At 44.5% G+C, this 26,033-nt stretch overlaps 1 protein-coding gene across 1 annotated transcript in view; it reads left to right on the top strand.

Moving 5' to 3' along the window:
* The window catches only part of Sh3rf3 (SH3 domain containing ring finger 3), a 255,846-nt gene that overhangs the window by 133,562 nt on the left and 96,251 nt on the right, over positions 1-26,033 (top strand). The window contains exon 2 of the mRNA XM_027388339.2: positions 13,812-14,087. Coding sequence (XP_027244140.1) covers positions 13,812-14,087 — 276 coding nt within the window. The remainder of the gene's footprint in view (positions 1-13,811; positions 14,088-26,033) is intronic.

Below are 26,033 nucleotides of genomic sequence, written 5' to 3'. Positions count from 1 at the left end.
CCCATCAGAGCTGGCCTAGTGGTCATACATTCCTTTGTTCTATTTTCATCATGGGATGTTTTTATTACTCCTTCAAATTTTATAGATAGTTTTGCTGAGTATATTCTAGGTGGACAGTGTTGGCTTTCTGAACTTGGAACACATATTCCCAGGCCCTCCTGGCTTTAAAAGTTTCTGTCAAATAATCAGGTGTTATTCTGATGGGCCTGCCTTTATACATGCCTTTACCTTTCTCTCTTGTGACTTTTAGTACCCTTTCTCTTTTCTGAGTTTTAAATATTTTGACTATGTCATGGGGAGTTTCTTTTCTGGTCCTCTTAGGAGTTTTGTAGACCTCTTAACCTGGATAGGCATCTTTCTCTAGGTTTGGGAAACTTTTTTTCAGTGATTTTATTGGAAATACTCTGTATGCCTTCCTGTGGTGGCATTCTCCTTATATGCTCATAATGTGAAGTTGCATGTTTTCGTGGGTTCAAGAAATTTTTCATTTTCTGTTCATATTTCCTTTGAAATTTTTCACTGACCTTTACTGATTGACAATTCCTCTGCCTGTCTCTCATTCCTCATTCTCTGTTTTCTCTATAATGCATTCTGTTGGTGAAGCTTTCCACTGAGGGTTTTTGTTTTGGTTTGTTTTTTTGCCTTATTTAATTTTTCATTTCCGGCATCATTTCAGGTTGAATTTTATCTAGCAATTCTGTCTCTATTTTCATGTCTTAGATTGATGCCTTATTTCATTCATATCTTTGTTTTTGTTCTCTTGTAGCCAATTCTTGTCTTCTTTGATTTTTAAAAAATACTTATAACCATATTTTCTATTCTTGTCTGGTGGTTTTTCCAACTCATTTTCATTAGCAGAATATGTGTGTGTGTGTGTGTGTGTGTGTGTGTGTGTGTGTGTGTGTGTGTGTGTTGCTTCTGATTCTATGTTGGGAATTTCACATCTATGGTTAGTTTGTTGGCTGAGTTTTTCTTTTGTATTTTTAATTTTAAAAATTCAAGTTTCCTTTCTTTCTTTCAGTGAACATTTACAATATTTAGAGGAGTATGACGTCCTGGTAGAATTGAGGGTCCTTTCACTCTGAGACTATCATTTAGGCTGGATGCTCTGTCTTGAGTCTTCATTTATGGACCAGATTGTCTTGTGTCTCCTTAGACATCCTGCCTGGGTCTGAAGCTTTCACTATGAGCTGTGGGACTCTCCACATGTCTGTGGGCCTAACTAGTGTCAGATCTGGTCCTGCCACTGTGTCTTTGGTTTCTCTTAAGCTGCTAAAACGTGTGAAACCTCCCACACACCAGTAGACCTTGCCTGGTTCAGGACTGGTCCCTCCCCTAGGTCTGTCTTCCTTTCAGTTCTTTTGGGAAACATCCAAACTTACTTGCATAGTTGCTGGATTAATTAATTTACATTCCTACCAGCTGAATATAAGAAAGTATAATTAAGACTGGCCTTCATCCCTCTCCCCATGCTCACCAGCACCTTTTTCTAAGGTGGATGGAGTCTCAGTATAGCTTTGGTTTGAATTCCCTTGTTTGGGTCTCAGTGTTGAACATTTGTTCGTGTATTTATTGGCCATCTTCTTCATCTGAAAAATATCCTTATGTTTTCACATTCTTTACATATTCAAGATATTAATCCCCTTTCAGATGAATAGCTAGCTGGCAAAGACTTTTTCCCAAGGGGGAGATTTTATGTATTTTTTTTATAACCAAATCCAGGGCCACTACAGATCCCCAAAATAATAGTCATTTGTTCCAGTTGGGTGATATCAGTTCATTCATGTACTTAGAGCCCTTTCTGCTTCCAATAAAGATTGAAGATCAAAGGAAAATGCTTGAAAACATTTAAAATGTTAATTGAATTTGAAAGGTATAATTAACAAAGTATTGAACAATTTATAAATAAACCTGTTTATGTACTGATTAGGCCACTGCATGATGTTGTAGAGACTTGGGGGGGGGGGCGGGACTGGTTAAAGCCATTGGTAGAGAGCCTGAGGTCTGTCAGAGTACCCAACTCTGTCTCTGAAATTTAAGAAAAAGCTGCAACCTTTGATATTCTAGAGAGTTCAAATGTATTTAATACTTTAGGAAATAACACTTAGGAAGGTCAAAGGTAGTACAGACATTAGCCCACAAGAAAGTTCTTCCCTTCCCATGCACTGGCCCCATGCTAGATAGGAAGTCTTGTTTTCTGGACTGGATAAAGGGACACTTGACTTTTCAATTTTCACTTTAAAATCTACATACAAAATCAAACTGAACTGTGGGGAAGGAATTCCTCATTGGCAAAGCTGAACCAAGCTGGATTGAGTCACCAGCACACAAGATACAATCTGAAGCAAAGTTGCCACCACAAAGAAACGCGCTGGCATGTCAGTGCTGCCACAGGCCAAGGACTTACTGTGGGCTCTGTCCAGTCGGTAAGCTGCTGCCGAGTGAGCCAGCCGGCACGTGAGACACTAGTGCCAACCCCGGCACCATTCCCCTGTGTTGATTCTGAAGACATTTCTCTATAGCGTGATATGATCTATACTAACTTATTTGTGAAGTACACCTTGAATCTAAAGTGCCATGACATGCCTTTGTGACCATGGCCATCACTATGTTGGCAAAGCATTTGTAAATTAACATCTTGAGTTGAAGGAGCCCTAAAAGTTTGTGCTAAGGGGGCTAGCTCAGCGTGTAAAGTGTGCATATGGGAAGCCTTAGTTTGAAACTGCAGAATTCTACTAACATGCCATGCATGGCAGCATGTATCTCGTGCCAGTGCCCTTATGGTGAGAGGGAGGCAGAAGCAGGAGGATCTATAGAGGCTCCCAGGCCAGCTAACTTAGCACATGCAATGGCCAAACAATGGTGGAAGGTAAGGACTGACACCTGAAGTTGCCGTTTGACCTCTACATGTGTGCATGCACACACACACACACACACACACACACACACACACACACACACGCGTGTGCATGCGCGCACGCACTTCTCGAAATCATCATGGACATTAAACATCCAGGGACTTCCTACTCTAACCATACCTGTCAATGCCTGGGAGGAGAAGAAATATGTCTCAGTTCTGGCCAAAGACTTGTCTGAGACCCTATACCCAGGCCAGCATCCTCTATGGGCAGCAAATTATGGAGCCTGTGTGAATACACAAAGTCAGTGTATACATGCAGTAAACCCAAAGCATTGGGTATTAGGTCTATTTGGAATCAAGCTTATTTATTTTTTACATAGTGACTAGCTCTACATAAGTCCCAAATGTTAATCCAGGGCTCCAATTCTTCGTGTATTCCTCCTACAGTAGTCTCCCTTTATCCATGGTTTCACTTTCTGTGACTTTCAGTTACGCTCAGTTAGCCTTGGTTCAAAAATACTAATGGGGAATTCCAGAAACAAACAATTAAAAAGTTACACACTGTCCCGAGTGGCATGATGGACTCTCACTGTCCCTCCCTGTCTTCCCTGGGACATGGCTTACCCCTTGATCGAGCATAGCCCCTTTATACCGCCCACTTGTGTCACCTGTCACTGTACCACAGAACCCAAGGCTAGAGCACCACATCCATGTTGTTCCTCTCCCATTCTCTAGGGGAAAGTAATTTAACACAGTAACTGGAACCCTTTCCCTAGTGTTTACTTTGCAGGCATTAGTATCAATCGCTGATGTGTGTGAACTGAGCCTCACGTTTAAAAGCCCCATGAGAGAGATGCTAATGGCATCCATTATGCAGATGGGCAAATGAGTCTCAGAGCCACTGGGATACAGGAAGGCCAGAGCTGAGCCCCAGTCTGTGTCAGTATCAGGCATTTAAGCACAGCCCCATGTGGTCACCTGCAAAACCCCTCCTGGACTAGGGAACATTTCTTAACCCCTTATAGCCAGGTTCTTAGAGAAAAAGGTTTACCTAGGTATTTGCAAAAAAAAAAAAACAAAAACAAAAACTTTGCCCTCCCCTGTTTGTGAAACAGGACCTGGAAGGGTTTACCTATGTAGACCAGGCTGACCTCAAGTTTAAGATCTTCCTGCCTCAGCCTCAAAAGTACTAAAATTACAAATGCACACCACCACTCCTATCTTCCCTTACCATTTTTTTTGCTAGTTTTGTAGCATATCTAGACAATAATGTGGAAAACTGTATTTAAAGATGAGGTGGCTGTTGATGTAAGTTAGAAGGTTCTAGAAGGAATTACCTATCCCCCCTCAGCCCCTCCTGAGGAAAGACAGGAAAGGCCTAATAGGTGTGTGCCTTGCTTGCTAAGATCATTGATGCATATCTCCACAGACCCGTATCTGTCCATGAGGGAGGCTATGCCACAGGAGCTAGCAGTGTGTTGGGGGAAGGAACCAGCTGGGTTGCCGCTGGATTGAGGCGGTGGACTATGCCAAGGTAGAGCTCTCTTGAGTCGTAGGTAGGAAGCCCTAGTTTTTTGGAGGGGACCCTGGGAATGCAGAGTTGCCAGATTGGACCTCTTTGCAGCTCCCCACAGTCACTGTGACTTGCTTGCTCTGTTTTGTCAGGATCTAGGAATGCACTAGTCACTGGGCCATTGCTGTCTTCCAAGAATGTAGGGCGTAAGCAACGCCTCTCCAAACTGGACAATATAACCGAGAATCTGCTTCCTCCTGGCCTAATGGACACAAGATGCTGCTCTCCTTTTCCTGCCAAATGTGAGATGTTTTCCCCACTCTTTGAGGCTCCTCTCACTCTTTGGGGGGGGGGAATCAGTGTGGTGGTGGGTAAGACTTGAAATGCTGCCACCACTTATGAGCCAGGAGTAGTTTTTCATTTCTTCACGGTTTTTCTCACTTATAAAAAGGCAATCATAATTCCTGCTTCCCAGAACCTCTGTAAGCAAAAGTCAGGCTACCTGGAGTGTTTGCAAGCTGGCTACACCCAACAGTCATGTTAACCTTATTTTGAGGAGGTTGCATATGTAGCCTACAGTTCCCAAGCATCTCGGGTCAGATGGCTTGCTTCTATTTTTGTTTGATAGCCTGTGGGACATTCCCGAACTTCACTGTGCCTGCTTCCTGTCTGTGAAAGGGTAGTAAGTGATACAAGAACAACCCTGGGGCTTCGGGGTGGGCATTGCTGTCAGGATCCCATGGGCCAAGAAGTTGAAAGTAGGAAGTGGCACATGGTACACACAGGTGCTGGGGGTGATGAGAACAGCTCTTGAGAATCAAGGTGGTAAGGACCACTGGAGTCCCAGCAAGTGCCCTCAAGAGCCAAGCAGGCATGAGAGGAATTTACACCCACGAGTACACATTAGACAACCCCCCCCCCCGCCAGGTTTGCCCTGGTTCTATGCATTTATAGAGCTAATTTGTGCAGGCACTGGGATATGGTCCCCGCCTTTAGTCAGTCATCTGCATTCACTTCAATGAATGGTTCAGTGTCGTTGTGGATTGATTGACACACCTCGAAAAATCCATCCCCTCCAGCACCGAATCCAGCTTCTTGGAGTATCTGTTTTCCTCGACAAGCATTTTTATAGCAACTTCTTTATTAAAGGCACAACTCATGGCACATCAATTTTATTCTCTTGACGTGAGTAGGAAATATGAAAGGACAGATGATTATTTCCAGTGTTTGGAAAAATGAAGCCTCTGAAAACTAAAAGCCCTCTTTGAAAAGGTTCACAGCAAGGATTCCAGCCTCCCAACTGCTGCCATGTTGTCAGAAGCTCAGCCGTGACAATTTGAACACACTGTGTGTCCCTGGAGGCCCGACCTGCTCCACTCTTCACAGACTTTGCTATTTTAAAAGGTTGACGTGCTGGCTAGTTTTTTGTTGTTGTGTTGTTGTTGTTGTTGTTAGTTTTGTTGTTGTTTTGTTTTGTTTGTTTGTTTGTCGGAGTGACACAGCTAGGGTCATCCTGGAGGAGGGGACTCAACTGAGAAAATTTCACTATCAGATAAGCCTGTAGGTAAAGCTCTTTTAACTTAAATTAACCTGATTCTCTTTATCTACCTTTTGCCTGGGAGATTTTTACCTTTCTTCCTTCTGTGTATCTTACTTTCACTGCTTCTCCCATCTGGCTGACTCGAGGCTGTGTTCCCCTCTTTCTCCCTCATTTCCTCCTTCTCTCCCTAGCCTAAATGTCTCCTCCTGTTTATTCTCTCTGCCCAGCAGCCCTGCCTCTCCCTCCCCTGCCTAACTATTGGCAGTTCAGCTTTTTATTAGACCAATCAGGTGCCTTAGGCAGGCAAGGTGAAACAAACGCAACACATCTTTGCATACTTAAACACACATCCTTACATCGTTAAACAAATGTGACACACCTCTACACAGTTAAAGTAATATGCCACAGCATAAACAAATGCAATACATCTTTACATAGTTAAATATTCTACCACAGTGGGAGGTCTCAGACTACTGTGGGCCATGGTAGGCCTGGGTTCTGTAAGAAAGTAGGCTGAGCAAATCTGAGGAGCAAGCCAGTGATCGGCACTCCTCCATAGCCTCTGCTTCAGTTCCTGCCTCCAGGTTCCCACCTTGAGTTCCTGTTCTGTCCTCCCTTCCCTTCATGGTGGATAAACCCTTTCCTCCCCAAGATGCCTTTTGGCCATGATTTTCATCACAGCAGTAGAAACAAACTAGGGCAACTGGACATCGGGTATGAGAGGCTCTGTCACTTGTGTGGCCAGTTACTCTATGTGTGCTGTGTCCCATTAAGACTTCTTTACAAAGGAGGCCAGTGGACTCGGTCCAGGTCCCTAATACTTCTCAGAGACTTCAGGATGATGTGCACAGTGCTTTTATAGTGTGCATGAATGTACATGTGCTATATGTGTACATTCATGCTAAGTGTACCCCTTCCCGTACAGTGAAACACGGGTTTAGGAGCATGAACATGTCATCATGTACTCAAAACAAATTCTTACCAGTGACCCAGATTCAGGACCACCAGCCCCAGGGTTAACACGTTACTAGACAGTTCTGAGTATCTCACTCTTTCATGTTCAGTCAGAATTAATTTTTATTCTCTTTGTGAACTCCAGGAGGTAGAGCTTGTCTTGTTCTTCTGGTAGGCTCACAAAAGGAAGCACAGAGAAGTGGAGTCAATGCCACCTCTGAACAGCTCGGGGGAACTTTATGGAAGGAGACAAGTCCAGGGCTGGGGGAGCCTGCTAACAGAGTAGCTGGCTGTGCCAGCCTGCACACTTGCTTTGCACTCCTTTGATCTTGTTCACATCCCAGCCTGTGTTTATCATAATGGGGGGAGAGCAGCAGTGTGGAGGTGAGGACGGGGTGGGAGAACCCTGCTTCGGGACTTAACTTTCTTCCCACTGCGGACCTCTTGGGGCCCAGGAAAACCGGAGAGCCAAAGCATAGCTTGTTCCCGCTGTGTCCTTTAGCCACCTGTGGTGCAGTCAGGGGACAGACTTTCACCTATGCAGTGATCTGGGCACACATATTTTAGTTTCAGTGAAAGGACAGGACATTATTTCATGCTGGCTGAGTCTCCATTGTGCCACCAAGGCCACCTTTGTGGTTGTGTCAGCCTCACTGTGACTCCTGTGAGCCCTCTTGACTTTCTACCAAATGGGCCAGGATGCAGGTGGGGCTCATTCTGGTCAGGACCATCTGGCCACAGCTCTGTTGCCCCATTTATAATGCTTGTGTGTCGAGGGGACAGGCACAGAGAAACTTGGGGAAGGAATCTCAAACTCATGTTGACATTGTGTGCTGGAGAAACCTGATTTCCATGCCTCTCTCTGCCCCTTCACAGTACAGATGTCAGGGTTGACCATCACAAGAACATCCATGAAACCTTGGGAGGGACTTACCTTTGCAAGCCAGAATAAGAAGGTTGTGAGTTGGCACTGGGAGCCCCCTTAAAGCTGCATGTGACTTTTTCAGACACCCCTGCTATTACGATGCACTCCTCTACTTTCTGTAGTTATCTTCCCCTTCCCTCCCTAATGACCTCATTTGTATTTTATGTATCTTGGGTATAATTTCTTTAGGGTGCTTAGGTCATAGGAAGTTTTTCTTTCTCCTTCAGCTATGGGAGCTAGTTTTGGTGGGCACATTAATCTGTGCTGGTCATTGTGGTCTTTTAGGGTTTGGAATACATTGCTCTGGGCTCCTCTGGCTTTCAAACTTTCCATTGAGAAATCTACTGTTAATCTGATGGGTTTTCCTTTATATGTAATGTGTTTTTTCTCTCATAGATTTTGGTCCTCTTTCTTTATTCTGTATACTTAATGTTTTAACTATGATGTGCCATTGGGGAGTTTGTTTTCTGGTTTTGTCTATTTGTATTCTGTGCATTTTTTGTGTTTGTGTAAGTATGTCCTTCCTTATTTGGGGGAAGTTGTCTTGTATGATCTTATTGATGATCTAGCTTATGTCACTGACCTGGGATTCTTCTCTCTTGTATTTCTGTGGTTTAAAGTTTTGCTGTTTCATATTTCTTCTATGTTTTCTGCTTTTTTAAAAAAAAATTTGCATTCTTTGCTCATTTATCTGGGTGCTCTGTTTTATCTGCTTTATCCTGGGCACTGTTATCTTATCATCTGCTTGATTCATCCTACTTGTAAGGCTTTCTCTTAGGTTTTCTAGTTGGGTTGTTGGACTTTTCATTCCCATCTTCATTTTCTCTTGAGTCCTCTTCAATGTTTTTATCTCTCCGTTGCATTCCATTTTCAAATTCTCTACAGTCATTTTCATCAGCTTTATGTTTGTGTTTTCTTTGGCATTGCTCGGGCATTTAGTCTCTTTAAATTCATTCTCTTTAATTTACTGAGCTGTTTCTTTAAACATTTCTTTAAAATCCTTAAATTATTTGATGAAGCTTATGATCTTTTAAATTCTATATCCTGGGCTTCATCTAGGTAATTCTCGCTGGTGAACATTTCTGTAGGACTGGTGGGGTTTGGAACGGAGATACTTCCTTGATCTTCATGTTGTTTGTAGACTTCCAGTGATAGCTGGGCATGTGGATTCTTTGGTAAGTTCTGTGTCTGATAATTGACCAAGTAGGTCAGGGTAGAACACAGGTTATGCAGGCCAGCTTCAGCCCAAAGATTGGCTATAATGAAGTCAGGTAGACACAATGAGTTGGCTTGGTGTGTAGGATGTGCCTTCTGAAATTTGGAGGCAGATCTAGGGTTGATGAGGGTGTGTGCAGAGGAGGATCCTGTGGATCCACCTGACTAGACTCTGGAGAAGGGTGTACAGGATCTGGTTGGGTGAGAATCATGGATGTGGCCTGGGAGGGACCTGTAGGTTGTGAGCAGTCAGGGAGGGTTCTGGAGGAAGCTTAGAGATTATGTGCTGTGCAGGCAGGGGTGGCCAGGTTAGGCTGGTGTACTGGACCTGAGGTCTGAGCTAGATCTGGGGTTTGAGGAAGGGTACATGAAGCGGGGAGGACCAGGCAGACTCACCTTGTTAGACTCTGGGGAAGGATTGATCCTTGGTTTAAAAAAAAAAAAGAAATTAATAATAAGAGTATTATTGGCCCAAGGTTAAACACACACTCATGTTCACTGGTCTGAGTTCCTAGCAGAAGCACACACACACACACACACACACACATACACACACACACACACGTGTGTAAGGTTGCAGTATTTGTGGTTCTGGCAGTCTTTTGTTTTGGCTAACAGACATAAATACATAAGATCCCCTCCTTAGTAAAGTTTTGGTTTGCTTCATTTATTTATGTACTTACTTTTATCAAGGGCTTAGCAAAAGTGATTCCTTTTTGATTCTGACAACTTTCACATGGTTATTCCATCAGTTTATATCTTGATCCTGTGACATTTATCAGGCTAGGAATTAAGACATGGACTAATCACCTATAACGACTGGACCCATAGCCTTTACTAACAGGGTGCTATAACTCCAAGTAGCAAGCATTGAGTGAAAGACACTGAATTCATAGATAAGAGTCTAAAGGTTCTTGATTCCTGTGCTTCACTCTGGTTTTCTGGGGTTCTAGTGGTGGAGGAGCCATCTATGTGTGCTCATCCACTTGACTTCAGGCCCTGATGACCCTGTGGCCCAGGGATGCGTGGGAGACCCTGCAGAGCTGGAGATATAATGGAATCCATTTGTCAAAGCAAACTGCTGAATTTGATCCCTTAGAAGCTGCAAAGTGCTGCTATGCATATGTAAGAACCCTGTCTCTGTGGGGTAGGACATTAAGCCCAGAGAAGATCTGCATGTCTCATCTGAGTAATGAGCCATGAAATTGACATTATAAGTTTTAATTATTATTAATGCCTTGCAGGGTAGATAGTGTTAATTATTCTGTAGGCTTCCCAGATATATTTCTTTCCTTTCCTTTTTATTTCTTTTTCTTAATGCCTTAATGGTGGCTTCCTGGTAGTGTTTGAACTCAATTCTACCTAGGGGGAACGCCCTCCCTGTGAGAGAAGTTGTCTCTGGAAAAAAGGCAAATGGCTGTGATTGGAACACAGGCAGCGGGAACCCAGGAGTCCAATGGGCCACCACAGTGCGGTTTGCAGGAGTCACATCTCTGCTTCCTCCCCAGTGATACTCACCTTCCTCTAGGACCAGCCATGAACTAATGGGCTTTGAAGATCAGACTGTGGAAAATGCCATAACTCAGGGTTGAGATTCTTTTAACATGGAGCACTGGTTTCTGGCTCTTCTGCTCCTGAATAACTTCATGTCAACATTCGTTCAGAACTGTGTCTCTATTGCTTCTATACGTTTTGTTTTATTAAATACTCATGAGAGTCAGCAGCGGTATAGGAGTGAGCTCTGACCTCTCCTGCCCCCTGCGTTTCCCTACTGCTTTCTCCTTACTTACTAGCTACAGCAGTGACACAAGCCTGACTCGGAATTACCCCGAGGTCCTTTGAACTAACAGCAAAAAGATGGTGTCTCCTCACGCTTCTCTCAGGTCCTGGTTGTCAAAGTGAATACAGCACAGCCCTGTTAATACAGCAAACAGGAAACTTCCAGGCATAGGAGCCCAGTACCAGTGCTGTGGATCTAGGAAGGAAAAGAGATGGTGTGGAGCTGTGTCAGCCGAGCCCATAGATTTCAGAAGTGTATCTCCTCCTCGAGAGTTGTCAGGTTACCCACCATGGCTAGAAAAGTATGCATTTGCTCCTGTTCCAAGGAGTTTGGATCCCTTGGCATGGTGAAAGCCACTGGAATTTGCAGGGTAGACTCTGATTTATGCCTGTGCATCCAGCACCCAGGATAGTACATTGAGAACAGAGGAGAGGTAGGTGGGGGGAGATCTATATGGCAGCAGAGGAGCAGGCTTTGAGGAGAAAGGCTGGGCTTCAGGGAAGGATGGGCACAGATAGATGGAGTTTGCATGGTCTGAATGAGGAATATAGGAAGCAGCACAAAAGGGTCAGAGAGGGCTTATGGGATGTCTAGAAGATCTACATTCCAAACAAGTGGCTAGACTGATATGAAATCCACTGGTCATCATGGATGTGGAAATACAGGTAGATTTGAGAATTAGGGACACACAGAGGCAAGCAGAATTGGGCCTATAATGGTGATGAGTAGCCCATGGCCTGCATATGTGTGGGACTGAGTCATCCATGTAGAGAATCAGTAAAAGCCAGAGTTTCCTGACGCTCAGGACGATGCCTTTCAGGACCAAGAAGTGGGTCCCTGGCCTGGGTGGTATTCTGTAGTCCAGGCCCTAAAGTCAAGCTGGCTCCTAGGAATTTCCTGTTTCCCTGGCACTACATTCCCACCCTCCCAGCTAAACTGAGTGCCATGGTTGTCCATAGTAGATGAGAAAGATACTTGAAATGGTCCCGGTGTCAGCCTGTCTCAAGAAAGCCATGTCCTTTCTGAGTAGGAGCTGGGGGAAGGCTCCACGTTCATTGGAATGGGCTCTTTGAAGGAGACAGTGATGGTGCAGGTTTGTCATGGTCTGTCCAGCCCACACTGTGATCAGTGGTAGCAGAAACTTCCAAAGAGCCACCAAATCATGTCTCTAAGATGACCACTTCAAGCACACACACTTTCCATAAGCAAAGAGCACACACAGTGCCAGTCTGTGTCAAGGGACATTCCTTTGGGTAGCCAGTGGAGGTGAATTTTTGAGCAGAAGAATATGTTTTTTTTTTTTTCTTGCTGCCACTTGAAACCCCTTTTCTGAGTAAAATTCTAAGTGTTGCCATATAGTCAATAGTGAAAATATTCCTGTCATGACTTGACTTTTAATGTGGTGGCAAGCTGAGTTGAAAAAGGAGGAGAAACATCTTTTTGTAGATTAGCTAGCAGAGTGGGGATAGGTTTTCTAACCTATTGACATCCTGAGCTTGGTAAATTCTTGGTTTGGGAGGAATGTGCTATGAATTGAGGGGCACTTGGCAGCATCCCTGGCTCTGCTCATTAGATGCCACCAGCACCCCTCCTCCTTGTGACAACCCAAAGTATCTTGAGAAAAATTATTCCTGATGCCAAAGCCATGGGCCAGAGACTGGCTGGCCATTATATGGCCCTGGGGGTTTTTCTGATGGCCCATAGCCAGCATCTCTTTAGTCTTTTTGAAGCAAAGTATTGGATTGCAAATTGTCTTTCGCCTGTACTCTCTAAAGTCTGGGCCTGGTACAGTCTATTGTCCTTAGACCACAAAGCTATCCAGAATGAGTTCTGTAATGAAATGTTCTCTGGTGTTACTATTTAATTGGCTAGTGGGGGTTGTTTGTCAATCTGCCAGCAGGTTTCTCTTAAATGCTGTCATCAGACATCTCTGAGACATAAATGTAGAATGATTGATTTGCAATGTGCTATTAAACCCTCTACAAAGACTTTTTGATGTACTGCAGCTTTGAGCTTTGTACAGCTATTGATTGATTTTTAAATACTACAGAACCCTTGGCTCAGGCAGCCCTTGTGAGAAGAATGCCACTTCTAGTAGGCAATTGCTGGACATTGACTCATGGACAGTGACAAGGCTTTCCTCGGGCACAAAACGGATCATTGAACAAGTGTGGACCACCAGAAAAGAAAAGCAAGAGACACTTAACACAGCTAGCCAGAATTTACCAGTCGGGGCCAGTTAGAAAAGTATAGTGAGGGGACAGCAGCATCTGATCATTTTGGGATGGAGAGTCCTTGCTGCCATGAGAAGGGGGCCAAAGATTTTGTTTGGGCTTTAACTGTGGTTGCTGTTTGAGACCACAATAGCAAATGACATTCAGAGAAGTTGACAAACACTGACAGGATGACAAAACACTTCCTGACTGTACAAGACCAGGGTTAGATATCTTGGGAGTGTCCCTCCCTCTGGACCGGATTGTTGTGTGAAGTGAAAGCTTGTGTGGCTTTCGGGGAATGGGGAGGCGTATGACCTTGAGACTAGGAGTGGAGCAGCCGCTGAACTCTTTCCCCACCAGACATCTCTCACCTGGGCTGGGTGAATATATGCTACTGGTCCATAGAGAGGGAGACACACACAATGGGTGGAATATTGGCTGCCCAACTTGATTTGAACCAGTTATCCCCTCCTGTGCCTGTATCCTTATCTCTGACAGATAAAACTTCATCAATTCCTTCAGAGCCTTTTCAGTGCAGTGCAGTGGTCTCTATAGAAAGCTGGACTGCACTTTGGCACTCGTGTGTAGGATTGAGAAGTTTGCTATTGTAGGGACTATCATTCTTTCCTGAGGTCAGAGAACTTGTATGTTCCCATGTTAGACTGTTTGTTCCTTTAGAATGTTTTCTGGTCTCAGAATGCCGTTTATACATGAGACACACAATGACCGTTGAACCCATGCCAAGGACAAATTTCTCGGGTGTTAGGGAGGGGCATTCTGAGTAACCACCTGCTGTTTTCTGTTTCAGAATCTATCCCAGCTTCCCTATGGCAAGGCCCTCTACAGCTATGAGGGAAAAGAACCTGGTGACCTCAAGTTCAACAAAGGGGACATCATCATCCTGAGGCGCAAGGTAGATGAGAACTGGTACCACGGGGAGCTGCAGGGCACTCACGGCTTCCTCCCAGCCAGCTACATCCAGTGTGTCAGGCCCTTGCCACAGGCTCTGCCCCAAGGCAAAGCACTTTATGACTTTGAGATGAAGGACAGAGACCAGGACAAAGATTGTCTGACCTTTACTAAGGTAAGGTGAGCCCGGTGACTGACCTCTATGTCTACCCATGTCGTCTCAACCAAGAGTCTATGTCTAGGTTTAGAGCCTGGCTTCTCTGCTAGGCCATAAGCAAATGACCACCCTCCATCCCCGTGCCTCTCTGAAGGGAAGCGGGGGAATGTGTCTGCTCAGTGTCAGAACTAACATCCTGTGACTGACAGATGAAAACCTTTTTGAATCTATTAATTTAACAAATTACTAGCTTCCACCAACACAAAAGCATAAACGTCATCAGATAACATCTTAGGCCTATAGACAAGCTTCCCCCGTATTGCTGTAACTGCCTCCACGATGTACCCACTGAGGTACTTGGGGGATAAATGCAACATTCCAACCTCTCAACAGTCACACTCTGCAGACACAACTTCTTCTTAGGAGTTCTCATTCACACAAACAAAATCACTAACAATACAATCAAATTGTATTTTAAACTTGCCTTGATTGTGAATTTCTTTGTTCTGCAAAACTGTTTAACTTCATGAAATGACTTCCATGATGGAACATGGTTTCGAGGGTAACCCAAATGTGGTTTCCCAGGTCCTGGTCATTCAAAATGGCTCCAGGAAAAAACAAAACAAACAAACAAACAAACAAAAAATCTTTTATTCTCTTCGAGGTGAGAGCTGTGTTTTTTGCACTGACATTTATTTTGTTTTGATTTTCATTGTGGAATGGTAAGAGACAGCACAGCCCACTGATGCATGGCTCTAGCCAGCACTGGTACTGACTCTTGAGATAGGCGAGCAATTAGTAGTAGTCATAATTTTAAGGTTTTAAATATTGACTATAGGCAGGGGAGTTGAGTTTTCCCAGGTCTCAGGGGAATCATGGTAGAACTACTGCAGAGCCCCAGTTTATCCTGTAGAGCTGGTGTACCTCCTGCTGGGCAACAGTAGAATCAATTAGGCATGGAGGATCTCTATCATTATTATTATTAATTATTATTAATTTTATGAGTATAATGTATTGCCTGCATGAATGTCTGTGCCCCATGTGTATGCACGATGCCCACAGAGGCCACAAGAGGGTGTTGGATCTCATGGATTTGGAGTTATAGTTAGGAGTTGCCATTTGGGTGCGGGGAGTTGAACCCAGGTCCTCTGGAAGAGCAGCCAGTGCTGTTAATCAGTGAGCCATCTCTCCAGCCTGGCGTGGAGCATCTTTTGAAGTACCTAGCTAGCCTGAGGATTTGGTCACCAACCAAACAGCATTTACTGTGGAGCCAGTGAAAGGTTGAGTTAGGTTTGTGGTCTTTCTGGAGTTGGGTGTCAGCCCAGCACTTGTACTTGTTACAACACTTAGAGGCTTCCGGGGAAGCAGGTAGAGCCTGTGTTTACTCTGGGATCCTCTCTGCTCCTTCCTTCCTTCCCTCTCCTGCCCTCTCCCGGCAAGGATGTAAACAACAGAACCTGATTTCTCAGTATCTGGCTTGAAGAAACAGTTCCTGGAGATTACTGCCGCTCTTCCCCACCTCCTCATCTGCTGGTACAGAGCTTGGCTGTAGCATTGCTTCTCTGCAGCCGCTTCAAGAGTACCTTCTTGCACACCTTTTTTTTTTTTTTAAGAAAAGTTGATGGTTTCTGTGCCAGACTGCTGTTTATGTCTTATTCTATTGTTCACCCTGACAGTGACTAATCTATTTTTCATTTCGGGAACCAGCCCTTTCTTTCTTCCTTTCAGTGAGGCGTTGAGATGCTAATCCCTATTGTCATCTCACTTAGCTCCTGGGGAAGCCAGCCCTGGTCTCCTTCACTGTCTCCCTCGCTCTTGCTTTTCTCAGTCTGAAGCCTCTGGTGCCTTCCCAGGGTGCCTTGCAGGCTTCTCTGCTTTGGAGAGCCTGCCCTGAATGACTTACTCTCCAGTGTGTGGTGGTGCTCTGCTCTGGTGCTCTGCTCTGGCCCGTGTAACTGCTTAGAGCCCTCTTACATCCTCACTAAGAAAACAGGCTCCAAATGATGGCTGGCTCTATCAGCTACAGCAACAGAATCAATAGAGTCAGAGACTCTCCTTGTCGGCACCCAAGGGAGCTCCTGGGGATAGCTCACCAAGGAAAGTGGAGTGTAGAGTGTAAAGCACAGGGTGTTTCCTGGCAGGCCATCTTCTCCCTGTAGCATCATGGACTCCCTTGCCTTCCCATTTCCATTCTCGGTGCCTCTGCCCATAGCACTCACTGACAATGAAGACAAATGGATATTTGTCTGATTATTTAAAAAAACAAATACTCTGGGCGTGACCCCATGCTGGACACTATACTGTGTTCAGAGACAGAGACCCAGGCCCTCCTGGAACCCAGACGTGGGAGACAGGCATAGAATAAGTCTAAAGAAATGAGGGTAACAGAAGACTGTCTCTAGGGAAGCTCCCTGTATTCCCTTATATAGGAGAAAGATGAGACGAGGCCTGAAGATGCCAGGGTAGTTGGTGATAGAACCGAACAGTCCTTGTTTCCAAAGAAGCTGTACGTTAGTCCTTGGGAAGGGGGTGGAATCAGAGCTCAGCTTGTCACAGATTCATTCTGTGGCTTGGCTTGTTTAGTGTGTGGCTCTGTTGGCCTCAGTATGTCCCTGATGTAGGTTTGGTATTTGAGGCTCTCTAGGAGACCTGGAACAGCTGTGACAGGGTTCAGGGCTCTCCTGTCACTGAGGGTGTCAGCTATTTCCATGGCATCTGGAGGGAAGTATCGCATTACACCATCTTGATACAATGGCCTTCTTTTCTTGAATCCTGTGGGTTCCTATAATGAGGGGGGCTCTGAATATGACTCCCAAAGCACTGAGACACCTACCATATCATAGCCATATCAGCTTGTCACTAGCCCATCTATGTCCCCACCCCATCCAACAAGGAGGAGAGTTGTCCTTCTTCTGTGTATGCACATCTCACCCTCTCCACACCTAGGTCCCAGAGGACATGGGCATCTCCATGGAGCTCTATTCTCCATTCCATGCTTCCTGGCAGGACCTGGGCAATGTCTGGAGTGCCATGGAGATATAGCCCCATGGAGCAGGAACTGACAGTCGGACCTAAAGCTGAGCTCCTTGGAAAACTGGCAAGTTAGTGTGACTCTAAAGCCATACATCCAATTGTTAGGCTCCTAGCTGCATACGGTCCCTCACTCTGCTTTCTCTCTGCTTCCCTGTCTACCTCATGCCCCCACTGTCACACTCCCCTTGCCATGGTGGCTGTGCCTTCAAACAGTGAGCCAAAATAGATCCTCCTCAAGTTACTTCTTGTTAGGTATTTGGTCACAGAGATTTGGTCACAGTAACAAATACAGGAAGTCAGTACCACCCCCGGTTTGTATAGATCTGTCTGGCCTTGCAAATGCCAGAATGGAACACATCTAAATGGCATCATGGTCTGTGGCAGCAAACCCAGATGATAAGAGCTAGGGACCCTGAGGTACAAGCACCATCAAATTAACTGAAGTGTGAGGAAGCTGGGACATGGCCTATGTATCTCAGTGGAGCTCCGGGCATTGTCCAAGTCTTGCTAGGAGCATGGATGTGGAGAGGGTAAGAAGTGAGAGGTGCACACAGAACAGGACAGCTTTGCTCTTTGGAGAACAGGGGTGAGGCACAGATTGATAGGATATTCCTGCATGCTGGCCCTGGCAGCATGGTTCTTTGCCGGTACCCAAGCATGTTTACCATGGATGACTGCAAGCAGTGGCTTTTCAAAGCCATTCCACCAGTGCTCTGCATAGAGCTTGCCAGTGGCTTCTCATTTCCCCTCGGGTCAGTATCAGAACCTGCACTGTCTCCGGGTTCTTTCTGACCCAGCACTACGGCTTCTCAGCCCCTCGCTTCACTCCAGGACCTAGCTTACCCTACACCTGGCCATTGCTGTCTCGAGCGGGCCTCGGGCTCCCTGGCCTGGTACATCTGTCCTTTCCCTCAGCTCTGTGCCCTTCCCCAACTATTTGCAACCCAGCCCTCCCCTTGCTCTGTAGAGGCTGCCTCTTTGGAGCTGCCTCACTCCTGTGTGATGGTGCTCCTATGCTCAGACTCCATCTCCTTACTCTGTCTCTCTCCTCCTTAGATGCCTGGTCAAGGTTGCTGTCTTGCCCTTCTCAGCATGCAGCAGTGGCGGGCATGCAGCAGGGAGGGGTGTGGAAACATGTATGACAGTTGAAGCTGGATGCTCTGCAGGTGGAGAGAGTAGATCTGGCTATCGTGAGTGTCCATGGTTTCTCATGGGGTCTCAGTTACTTACCAGATGGATCAGCTGTAAAGTGTGTTGGAGAAGCCAGCTCTGTGCCGGGGCAGTGAGAGGTCTGTCCCCAACTCTCTTGAATAGTCCTGGCCACTGGCAGCAGTTGAGTTGGGACAGATGATCTAAGATGTCAGAGCAGGGGACTGCAGAGCCAGCCTGTCCTGTGGGGGTCAGTGGCAGCCAGACTCCATTCATAGCCTCTGTGAGGATACAGCAATGGCCAGAGGCACGGTTCTGTGTCATTTCTACAGCAAGAAAAGGCTGGGGAGCTTCTGGGCGTCTGCATTTTTAATCTTCCCTCTTTCTTGACATTGACGCAATGTCTGCAGCTTGCTGGCTGTGCCAGGGCAGGGTTCAGAGGGGCTGCACTTGTGGGGTGGGGCCGTGGTTGTCCTAGGAAGCTGAAGGTACCTGGTTTCTCTGGGCTCACCACTTCTTTGGGCACCCGTTAACTACAGTAGAGAGGAGACTGGGGGTTTCTGATCCTTCAGAAACTGCCCCCAGGGGCTCCACACCTGTGGTTGCCCCGTGATTCATTTAGAGACTTGAATATCAGGTGCCTGCATTCTGCTTTCTCCCACACTACTGAAGGGACCCTCCTGTGTCCCTTCCCAAGTGGTACCTGGACTATGTGCTCTGGCAGCCTGAGAGGGGCTTGGGCTATCCATCTGCAGCTGCTGTTCTTGCCAGAGGCCATTATGCTTGTAGCTTTCTTCCTCTCCAAATACATTACTTAAAAATTTGATTTAGGGGCTGGAGAGATGGCTCAGAGGTTAAGAGCACTGACTGCTCTTCCAGAGGTCCTGAGTTCAATTCCCAGCAACCACATGGTGGCTCACAACCATCCATTATGAGATCTGGTGCCCTCTTCTGGTGTGCAGATATACATGGAAGCAGAATGTTGTATACATAATAAATAAAATATTTAAATTTTTTATTTAAAGAGCCTTATAGAAGGTGCCACTGACATGTTACTTGAATCTTTACTGAAATATTATCCCCTAAGCCTTGGGAAGGAAGGCTACCTAACTCTTAAACAGCCCCTTCATAGTCACAGCTCCAACTTGCAATTATTTAGGACCCCCTCCCCCCAGAGACCATCTGAATTCCAAGAAGAGCCAGGGCTGTATGCCAGTAGACATTTGGTATATTTTCCAAATTCAGAAATATCAGAGAATAGGGAAAACAGCATATGGATGAAGCCTGCTGCCCTGTAGTAAATAATGAGTACTTGACATGAAACTTATAGATGAAGTAGAGTTTTACATCGGAAAATGCAATGATGTCATAGAAAGAATTTTCATTCATAAAATCATTGCAAACTATCATGTTCATTCAGAAACATGTCTACCTAATTTGGCCATCAGTGATGTTCTGTGGTATCTTTTTGGCTTAGTTGGATCACCTACATCAGGGGCTGATAAACTAAGATGACTAACCAAACTGGCTGCCATCTAGTTCTGTAAATCTAGCTTTAGTGGCACATAGCTGGGTCCATTGACTCTCGTTTGCTGCCTTCATGCTTCTGCCACAGAACTGAGTAAATGGCCTGCAAAGCTCAGAAAGGCTTACCACCTAGTCCATCATAGACTTGGTTACTGATGTCTGCAGTAGATCACAGCTCTAGAAGACACATGCACAGGTGTTTCTGTATGCTCCCCACTTAGCACTCAGGAACCTCCCTGAATGGGGCGTCAGGAGCAGAGCACCAGTGGCTATCTTAGGGAAGCAGCTGAAAAATATTAGGCACTGTTTTTTGGTCTTGCATGGAGTGATGAAGAGGCCCATGTCTAGAGCATATAATTTTCTGATGGTAGCTCTGACACATTATACTGTGTGTCTCCATCACCAGCATTGCAGCATCCTCTCCCCATGGTGTGAGTTTGGATGAGGTACAGTACAGGCTTGGCTTGGGACTAATGTAACAAGTACACACTATCATACATAGTGTTTTCACTGTCTTGAAATCTTTGCAGGCATAGAACTTTTATTGTCTCCATAGTTCTCCCTCTAATTTATTGTGTAGTCACAATGATACTACATGCTTCCTTTTTATATTGTCTTCTTTCACTTAGAAATGTACGTTTATGGCTTTCTACAGCTTAATAGCTCCATTATCTTTAAATTAAAATATATTCTTGGAGAATTTCATACATGTTTACAATGAAGTATGGTCATATCCACTACCCATTTCCTCCCCCTGAATTCTCCCAACGTAGCCCCCTTTGAACTCCATGTCTTCTTGTTTTCTTTTTTAATAATCCACTAAATCCTGTTAGTGCTGCCCATTGCACACACAAATGTGAGGCCATCCACTGGATGAGAGCAACCTACCAGTGGCTACACCCCAAAGAAGAATGGCTTTTTCCTCTCCCGGCACTATCAATGGCTCCTCAGTGAAGACTGGAGCCTCATGAATTACACCTTAATCCTTGTTGCATTTTGGCGGGCTTAATCCAGTGCAGGTAGCCACAGCTGTTGGGAGTTGATGAGTGCAATCGCCAGGTCATAATCAAAATGCAGCATTTCATTGCTTTTGTCCCCATCCTCTGGCTTTGCATTCTTTCTGTGTTGTCTTCTGCAATGTTCTCTGCACCTTGGTGGAGGGGGTTGGGAGCTGAAGGTTCACACAGATGTTCTATATGATTGTGTCTATTCTATTGCTGCAGTGAAACACCATAACCAAAAAGCAACTTGGAAAGAGTTTGTCTTACACTTCTATATTACTGTTCATCGTCAAAGGAAGTCAGGACCGGAACTCACACAGGTCAGGAACCTAGAGCTGGGAGCTGATGTAGAGGTCATAGAGAGGGGTAGTGCTTACTGGCTTGTTCAGTCTGTTTTCTTATTGAAACCCAGGATCACCAGCCCAATAATGGCACCACCCACAATGGCCTGGGCCCTCCCATAGCAATCACTGAGAAAAAGCCTTACAGCTGGATCTTACGGAGGCTTTTTCTCAGTTGAGGTTCCTTCCTTTCAGATATCTAACTTGTGTCAAGTTGACCTAAGACTAGCCAGCACAGCTGAGAACTCACAACCATTTATTTATTTGACCATTTATGAGTCTCTGCTTTAACGGCTGCCCACTGTAAAAAGAATCCACCCCTGTTTAAACCTTCATCCCCATTGCCCCCCCCACTCTCTCGTTCATATCACAAGTATTCTACTATCCCTTTTTAAGTTGGGTTGAGAGACACTGGGTTTCCATATGGCTTTTTCATGTACCCTTCACGTTAAGCCCCTGATACTCCTGATTGACCCTACCCTACTCAAGTCTCCCCAAGCCGAGTACTCTGTCTCTCCACTTCTGCTTTTACCTGTGATCAACTCCCCCGCCCCCCCCCCCCCGTCCCTTAATGCAACCCAAAGAGGAGAGAGAGAGAGAGAGAGAGAGAGAGAGAGAGAGACAGAGAGAGAGAGAGAACCATTTTAGTTTAGGAAGTTAGGAAGGCTGGGCCTTCCCTTGATGATCACTAAATGAGAAAATGCCTTACAGCTGGATCTCATGGAGGCATTTCCTCAAGTGAGGCTCCTTCGTCTCTGACTCTAGCTTTGTGTCAAGTCTCTCTCTCTCTCTCTCTCTCTCTCTCTCTCTCTCTCTCTCTCTCTCTCTCTCTCTCTCTCACACACACACACACACACACACACACACACACACACACAAAGATCAGGCAGTACAGTTTTATATGTGTGTCCCTATTGTGAATGGATCGTTTCCTTGATTTTTTTTCCCTCAGCATGCTTGTTATTTGTATATAGGAAGGCCATGTGTTAATTTTATATTCCACCTCTTTGCTGAAAGTGTTTATCAATGCTAAGACGTTTTTGCTGTTGTCTTTAGAGCATTTTATGTATAGAATCATATCCTCTGCAAAAAGGGATACTTTGATGTCTTCTCTCCGTATTTATCTTTCATTTCTCTTACTGTCTAACTAAGAATTCAAACAGTTTATTGATTGGAAATGAGGAGAGTTGATATTCTGTCGGTTCATGATCTTGGTGGGGATGCTTTGAGGTTTCCTCTGTTTTTGGTATGATGCTCCTGGTGTTTGTCATACAACCTTTATTATATTGAGGTATGTTCTCTCCATTCCTAGGCTCTCTGTTACTTTTATCTTGAAGGGATAATGGATTATTTTTCAAAGGCCTTTGCTGTGTTGAGATGACTGTGTGATTTCTGCCTTTATGTGAATAATTATACTCATTGTTTAGTATATGTTGATCCACCCTACATCATTGAAATATAACCAACTTGGTCATGATAAATGATCTTTTTATGTGATCTTGAATTCAGTTTGCAAATATTTTATTGAGAATTTTTTCATTTCTGTTCATCAGGGATATCCATCTATAATCTCTCTCTCTTATTCTGATTTTATCTCTTGCATGCTTTTTGCACAGCCAAATGTTATTCCTTTTACTTTGTTACTGCTTTACAAATAAACACCCCAAGTTTTCTGGATTCTTTATCTTTTATTTTCAATAGTTTGAAATTTTGTACTGGTGTAGTTTTGTGACATGTGTCCTGCTTTGGTTTGTATGTGACATTAAGTTAAGAAACTCTCACTTATTAGTGTTTCAAATATCTTTCTTCTGGTCATCTCATATTAGATGTTCCAGGGTTCTTGGATGTGCTCATTTTCTTTTTCTTCAGTTTGATCTTTGTTTTCGTGTTTAAGTTTTTATTGGCAATATGCTTGCTCTCAGAGATTCTTATCCATGTCCTTACCAGAAGTAGCTTTCATTTCTTTTGCTTCAATTTCAATAACTAGCATCTCTTTTGGGGTTCTTACTTTTATGGTTCTTACTGTGTTTACATTGTCCATCTGTTCTTGCATGCTGTCTACTTTGTCCATGAGACTTACAGCATCTTAATAACAATTGCTGTAAATCCCCAGTCTGTTCATTTCCTTCATTGCCATCTCTGGATCTTGGTCTGGTGCTTCCTTTCAACCGGTGTTTGATTTTTGTTTTGATTTTAGTTGTCTTTTAATACACCTTGACATTTTCTCACAATAGATAGACATATTGGGCTACATATGAAGAATGACTGCAAATAGCCTAAATGATGTGGTGGCAAAGTGAAGAGGCAGTCTGTGGATGCATTCTAGAGTTCTATGACTGGGGCTGAGTCTTCATGAGCCTGATGCTCTGGCTGTGATGTTTGTGAGCTTCTCGGCTCCCTCCTTCTCATTAGTTGGGTCAAGATGTCAAGAGGGAGGTAGAAAAGCTAGAAATAGGTTTATTGTATAATCCACCTATACCATTCTTGGGCATATACCTAAAGGACTTTATATCCTACTTCAGAGATACCTGCTCATCCATTTTTATCACTGCTCTATTTACATTAGCCAGGAAGTAGAAACACCATTGATGTCTATCAACTGATGAATGGATAATGAAAGTATTCATCTGTTAAGAAAAATGAAATTATGAAATTCACAGATAAATGAACAGAGCTGGAAATAATCATTAAGAGGGAGGCAGCCTAGACCCAGTGAGACAAATGTCATACAGCTTTGAATCTTCATATTTGTATGTTTCTTGGGAATCCCTATTGAGCTTAGGCAATCAGTAAGGGGCCATGGGAAGGGGCTTTTGAGGGAAGTTAGATAAATATAATGGCATCAGGGTAAAGAGGGAATAATCCGAACAGGAAGAGTTGAATGGAAGGGTAGAATAAAGGAGAGAATAAGAAGGGGGATAGCTAACAGCAAAGACTTTTTAAAACATCGTGTGGAAATCTACTACTGTAGAAGCTTCCAATATATATGAAGTTGTACAACAACCCTACTAGATACCACAGACTAACAAATAAAAATCATGGTGCCATAAATGGATTACATTTCAGGAGTTCTTGGTTCCTGAGGTTCCATAAACCCACAAATCTTGCAGATGACTGCTCATGCTCTTGATTACCCCTCAAGTCATGGCCATAGAACATGGAGAAATCAAGCTGTTTCTTGCTTGAGAGCTTTGTCCCTACTGGATGCCCTTCATGGTTCTGGGAGATTCTATGCTTATGACTAGAAGAGCAAAGTAACCATCCATCCATCCATGAGCCTGACAACCTGAATTTGATTTCTAATGGGAAAGAGAGAACCAACTCCAGAAAGTTGTCTTCTGATCTCCTTATGCATGTGTGCAAACACACAGGAACACACACGGACTCAGACACAGACACACACACAATAGATGGATGGATGGATGGTATAAACATAAATAACAAAGGAAAGAAATGATAAAATCGTATTTCTGGAAAGATGGATTAGCAGTTAAGAGCCCTGGCTGTTGTTCTAGAGGGACCCAGGTTCAACAAGTCATAACCATCTATAACTCCAGTTCCAGGGGATCTGTCACCCTCCTTTGACCTCTGTGGATGCCAGGCATGCATACAGTACACAGACATATATGTAGGCAAGTCATAAGATAACATAATTCTTTTTTTTCTCTCTCTCTTTTTATTATTATTAATTCAAGTTAGGGAACAGGCTTGTTTCACATGTAATTCCCCTCTCCCTCTCCCTCTCCCTCCCCTTACCCCCATTCCTTCTCCCCCACCTCCAACCTACCCCCCACCCCATCCACCCACCACTCCCCAGGCAGGGTAGGGCCCCCAACCGGGGCTCCACCAAGTCCACCAAATCTTCCTGTGCTGGGCCTGGGTCCCTCCCCATGTGTTCAGAGACAGAGTGCATCCCTTCAAGTGGGATGGGCTCTCAAAGTCCCCCACATACACCAGGGCAAAAAGCCAGTCCACCTCCGGAGGCTCCCAGGAGTGCAGGGGCCTCCCCGATGGCATCCATGATCAGGGGGCTGGATTAGTCCCGTACTGGCCTCCCAAAGAGCGTCTGGGGTCGATATGCTTTCCCTTTTTCAGGCCAACTGTTTATGTGGGTTTCTCCAACCTGGTACAGACCCCTTCGTTCTTCATTCCTCCCTCTCTTCAACTAGGTTCCAGAATTCAGCTCAGTGTATTTCTGTGTATGTCTGTCTCTGCTTCCATCAGCCACTGGATGAGGACTCTAGGATAGCATAGAGAGTAGTCATCACTCTCATTCTAGGGGAGGGGCTTCTAGGCCATCCTCTCCTCCACTGCCCGGACTGTCAGATCGTGGATAACATAATTCTTAAAAGGAAAATTGAATTATACCTGTGATTTCTCATCAGGTCTGGCATTTTTGAATGGGTGTGATGGCAAATTGCTTTTCTTCTCTTGTGAGTTCCCTGGTTTTGACCTGGCTCTATTTCCCCCTTAAAATCTTTATATTTTGTTCCCACCGCCATTTTAATTTGTAGAGTTGAGATGTAAAGCCGCAAATGCTTTTCCAGTTTTTTTGTTTTGTGTCTGTTTTTAACATTAGAGGATTTGCTCTTCAGGCAAATCTTCATTCTCTCACTTGGCTATACCTTTCTCCAGCTCACATTTAAATATTTATTCATATTTTCTTTGTGGATATTTGTTTTTTTTCCAACATATCTTTAAATAGTATAGAATTAATTTTGTCCAATATGTAAAGGTTTTAATGGTTTTCCAACTTAATCCCATTTTCTGGTTATTGCTAGCATATAAGAATCCAATATTCTTTATGAGTGTGTTTTAAAATTGTCAGTCTTTCTCAAATTCTTACTCTAATTTTAGATGCTGCTGTTTTCTAGGTAATGATGTATTTTTCTTTCTGCTACTTATACCTCTTA

This window comes from Cricetulus griseus (assembly GCF_003668045.3).
Source record: "Cricetulus griseus strain 17A/GY chromosome 1 unlocalized genomic scaffold, alternate assembly CriGri-PICRH-1.0 chr1_1, whole genome shotgun sequence".
NCBI lineage: Eukaryota > Metazoa > Chordata > Mammalia > Rodentia > Cricetidae > Cricetulus > Cricetulus griseus.
Note: the sequence above shows the minus strand (reverse complement) of the source record. Positions and strands in the feature narration are given on the sequence as shown.